Source organism: Pistacia vera, unplaced genomic scaffold, assembly GCF_008641045.1.
Source record: "Pistacia vera cultivar Batoury unplaced genomic scaffold, PisVer_v2 Contig271, whole genome shotgun sequence".
Classification (NCBI taxonomy): Eukaryota; Viridiplantae; Streptophyta; class Magnoliopsida; order Sapindales; family Anacardiaceae; genus Pistacia; species Pistacia vera.
In genome coordinates this window covers 28,248-33,393 of record NW_022196081.1, presented here as the reverse complement: position 1 = coordinate 33,393, position 5,146 = coordinate 28,248, and the positions used below count along the sequence as shown (strand labels likewise).

At 37.4% G+C, this 5,146-nt stretch overlaps 1 protein-coding gene across 1 annotated transcript; it reads right to left on the bottom strand.

Moving 5' to 3' along the window:
* Positions 1–2,503: 2,503 nt before the first annotated feature.
* LOC116133636 (zinc finger CCCH domain-containing protein 20-like) lies at positions 2,504–3,994 on the bottom strand. Its single transcript, XM_031419319.1, has one exon. It carries the CDS (start codon positions 3,977–3,979, stop codon positions 2,840–2,842), a length of 1,140 nt encoding a protein of 379 aa, XP_031275179.1. The 5' UTR covers positions 3,980–3,994; the 3' UTR covers positions 2,504–2,839.
* Positions 3,995–5,146: the final 1,152 nt, after the last annotated feature.

The following is a 5,146-nucleotide window of genomic DNA, read 5'->3' as shown; positions in this document are numbered from 1 at the left end:
CAGACATTCAGAATTCTTTTAGTTTCTACAGTAAATGAGTCTGGCATAATCGCATGAGTTAATTGACTTGTTGTATGAATTTGGTAGCATGTCTCTTATTAAATCAGTAATTATATTAATTAATTATTAAATATATTTGCCTGGGGTAGTGGCACCCATGGGTGGCACCTTAATAAATGAAGAAAAACAAAAATCAGTTATATATATTTATTAGGTAATAAATAATTTTCCTCTTATTTGACTGTCATTTACCTAATTCAAAATTCTTTAATATATTATTTAAGGAGTTCTGAATTTAATTTCCTATGATTATTAATAACGGATAACTATTAAAAGTTTATCTGACCGTTAACATTAGAACAGGAGACTGATTCAAGTAAATACAAACTAGTTTGATCACCTTCGAAAAAAACAAAAAATGCTTAACATATATTTTAAGTCCAAGTGAAGGTTTATTGTCAAACCATTAACATATATTTTGTGTCCAAGTGAAGGTTTATTGTCAAACCATTACATATTTCGCTCTTTGATTTGATCCCTTCATTAATACACATTTCTCCATCAATAACTCTAGCAATAGTGTTTGACAGGTTCAGTGTCATTTTTAGGATGAGTAATGCTATATTTACACTATTTTTATTACATCATGATGTGACATATGTTGTAACCACACAAATTTTATTATACTATTAACAATTCAAAATAATTAAAAATTTATGAGGTTGTGACATATGCCACATCATGATATAATGAAAATTGTGTAAAAAAGTAATGTAAACGTAACATTATTATGTTGATCGAATAGTTTTCATTTAGTGAAGGATATTTATAATTTGTCGCATGTTCCAGTAATTCTGTCAAAAATAATTCATGCTTTTATTTAAGAAGCCCATGCCAATTGTAAACAGAGATGCAAATAATAGAAAATATGGAACTATTAAATTAAGGACAAATGTATAGGGTAACCGATTTAAACTAATTATCATTACAATGTGTTTTATTATAAATTATACATAAGATAACAAAAATAAATGTATAATTATGGCTCCATTTGTTTTAATATTTTATACTATCCTATTCCTATAATTCTGAAAATACATATTTGTTTCATATTCTGAAAATCCTATTCTATTTTATTCGATTACTTTTAAACCTTTGATTTGTTAATTTAACTAAACACTTTTCCAAAAAAAATTAAAAATTGATAAAAATATCCACATCCACCCACATTTACCAAATTCTGACCACCACCACAAGAAAGTAGCTAGAATCTGATAATAATGCCACACTACCAGTTGGATCTGACTGGTAGTACATCGATATAACTTTTTTTGACCAGATCCACCGAAAATGCTAGATCTACTACCATAGATATGGCCGTTGATGCCCAAATCTTTGACCGTAGCTAATCATCAACAACAACTAAAATATGACCGTCATAGATTTGACCGAAAAAAGTCATTTCAACACACGATCGATCAGATCCAATCAATCATGCACCGATACAGTGACTCCGACCACCCTACGACAGTGATGACCGACTTACGGTATTTAATAGATGTGTGGATGTGTTTTTATAATTTTCAATGTTTTTACTAAAAGGTGTTTAATAAATTAACAAATCTAGAAAAATATTTTTGTTAATTTTTAAATCCTATCCCGTTATTACCACCGAACTCTTATTTTTTCAAAAATATTATCCAAAATACTAAAACAAAACACCTTGTTTATAACTTATTGCTTAATATGTAAAGTGGCCTAAATACTTAATATCAGACAAAAAAATAAAAATATATATTAAATTTTAATACGTAAAGAGTACCACTATCATTGAAAGAATCATAAACGTACCACTTGAGAAATGAGGTCCCCACTCCCAGTCATGGATAGGAAAAGGATATCAATGTATCCAAACAAAACCCCACAACAAACCCACCGTCAAAGATATGAGAACTTTAGTGATGAATATTGATGATTGTAATAAGGCCGATTTGACGCACACTCACTGAAACAATTTTGAAGAGCACGCCACCACAGAATCTCTCGCTACTCCCAGTAACTTTTTAGGCTCAGTGCTTCAGCAACAACTTAAAAATGAACCAAATCTTGGAACTACCGTCTCCTCTGTCGGCCGCTTTCATTCCCTATCCCTCTACTCAATTCTTTCTAAATTCTAATGTAATAAAAAACTCCATCTCCAACAGTTCAGAGATTTTTAAACGGTCCGGTCCCTACACCGTATCCAATCTCCTCAAGACTTTCACATCAAGTGTTTATCAACTACACTTAGTCAACAACAAGTGGCAACAAGTAGATAAACTAAACTAAAACATTTATCTATTTTTTTTTGTTTTTTTTTTTTTTTTACGGGCTTATCTGTTTAAACCCACGTCACATACATGATAACATTGGATTAATTTCTTTAAAGAAGATTATGCAGATAAACACGCTGATATTCTTCAGGATTTGCAGAAATGGAAATCATATTTACATTAATTAAGGATAAACATACAATCGACAATATTTTTCCGAGAAAATTAGACATAATGTCCAAAGAAAATACAATTCAAAGATGAAATAATAAAACAAACCGCCATCCGTTCTTCGGCAGCCTGACAAATCCTTCCCTGTACAAAAGTTGCAATCTTTCTTAACCAAAATTAAAAGCACCACAAAATGGAGAATTAACATCCTCTCAAGCTGTCAGGATATTTACACAGCAATATCCAAAATCCAACTGCATATTCACAAAGACAGAAGAACAAAGGCCGCCGATTATCACGATTTCCGAAATTAGCCAACAAAAATTCAATCAAAACGGAAATGAATCTATACAGATTCACTTCACCAGTTCCGATATCCACCCAACATCAGGAGCTGACGAGGCCGAGTCAACTCGATCAAGAGAATTATCCTTACTCAGTTTAGCATAAATCTTTGCCCTCAAGTCTCTTCCAGATTCGACCCTTTCCATGGATGGCTCTTCTTGGCAGGGACTTTCCCAGAGATCGAATTGACTGGGTCCGGAACGAACCCGGGTCTGGGTCGGAGTTGAAGGAAGGCTATAAAAACCGGGTTTAAGCATTGAACCACGGGGCGACAAGTAACCGGGACCCATTTGTAAACCCCAAGCAGAAGCTTTACCCATTTTAACCTTCCCAATCTGCAAGCCTCGCATGGAACCCACGACTTCACTCACAGAGTTAAACGATCCGTCATAACTCGGCGAGGTTGGTGGCGAGTCAGAAGGCGGAGAAACAGGAGGCGATGTCAAAATAGAAGTCGGTGAAGAAACAAACGAGCCACCACCATACGAGTCAAAATCAAAACGGCGGCGAATAGGAGACCCATAATCAAAATCAGTCGACACATTTGGATTCCCCTTGGGGCTCTGCTGTGGCAAAACACGAAGCTGTTCGGGTGTATGAGCAAAGAAACAAACGCGGCGGGAGCAACCCGAACCATCCTTGCATGGCTGAGTCCGATACCTGGCTGGGTGGAGCCAGCACTCGAACACTCCATGAGCAAATTCGCAAGAGTCGCCTTTTTTGCACCCGCCTTTGCGATAGTCGGGACATGCCGTACCCGAATAGTGGTACTTTCTCGGGTCACGTCTCCTGGCCTTCTCTCCCGGATGGGCGTACGGACACTCTGTCCAGTCATGTGACCTGCCACGTGCGCACCTCCGTACTTTGAATTCGTACATGCGAAAGAAATCGCACGAATACGCATCCACCGGCAAGTCCAAGTCATCACTCAATGAGTCCGACTCTTTGGTAGAAATGAACTCGTTTGACGGCAGGTACCGGTGGAAAGCCATCAGAGAATCCAGACCATTTTCATTGCCGTTGAAGTTGACGGAAGGGTTGATACCGTGGTAGGAAGGGGACAGGATAGCCGCCGGATCATCATATGGGTCCCATGGGGGAATTTGGATGGTGGGATTTGGTCTAGTGGGGACTTCGCCGATCATCATCATCTTTGGACATTTACAAAACATAGGCTGATCTCGGCAATATAAACTACTTCTTTAACCGTGGTTGGGTTTAAAATAACTATAGTTAGGTTGCATGATCTACCTTCGGTTAAAAATTTGGATATAAGAATAGCGTTGTTTGCCAGTTTGACAATATTTGGTCACAGCCAAATGGTTTCCGTTGATTTCAATCATAAGACTTTGGTGGTGGGTTTTACCATTTGTGTGAGTGGGTCCAATTTTTTAAGAAAGATTGTCTGAGGCTCTGAGCTAAGGAAATTTTAGTCCTCAAGATTTCTTGAAATTACCAGGGGGTCCTTAAATATTTAGAAGTGACTTTTAAATTTTAATTTTGAGTAAATGGCGTATCCTCACCCAAGATTTGATGAAATCCCAAGTTGGTATCCCAAGTTATATTTATTCCAAATTTTTACTCTTAAAATAATACTGTTAGCAATTTTTAAGGTATAGAGGATGCAATTACCATAATGTCCTTGACCCTAAATTAATAAATTATGTTTTAACCCCTAAATTAGTAAAATTATACTTACCATTTTATTTTCAAATTATCTCAATAACACCCTCAATCACTGCATACCCTCTCGATTTTTGCTCGATCTGGGCTGTTTTCGACAGCGTCGAACCCCTTGGTCACCTCCATTACCTTTCTCAAAAATTTTCGTCCAAGACCTCTTTGGTTCCCAACTCATTGACCCCTCCAATTGCTAGTGTTGTTAGGCTTAGGGTTTCTCTATTCTTTCGCTGGATTATGGTCGATTCCGACGGCAAAAATTCAATTGGACACCATCACTGCAACCAACGTCTCTAACTCTATAGAACCCCTATGTCTCCAGCAATCGTTTAGTCATCATTTAGGGGCTGAGAGCTCATGTTCATCGACCATTTTTTGGTGAAGTGGTGGACGGCAAACGTGAGCTGCTGTGGCTGGGAAGGTTAGGGGTTTTATAGGAAAGGGTGTGAGGAGTCAAATGGTGGTGTTGGTTAGGGTTGTCGCCATTCAAAACAGCCGAAAACCAGCAAAAACCAGTTGCATGTCGCAATTGTCCTGACCGGCGATCAGCGAGTGATGAGGGATTGTGAAGGGTAAGGTTTTATAGAGGGGAGGATGGGGGTTCCAATGGTGGTGACAAGGGTGATTTTGGGTGGAAG

Excerpts from the sequence above, each read along its gene's own strand:
- LOC116133636 (XM_031419319.1), bottom strand. The coding sequence starts at position 3,979 with ATGATGATGATCGGCGAAGTCCCCACTAGACCAAATCCCACCATCCAA.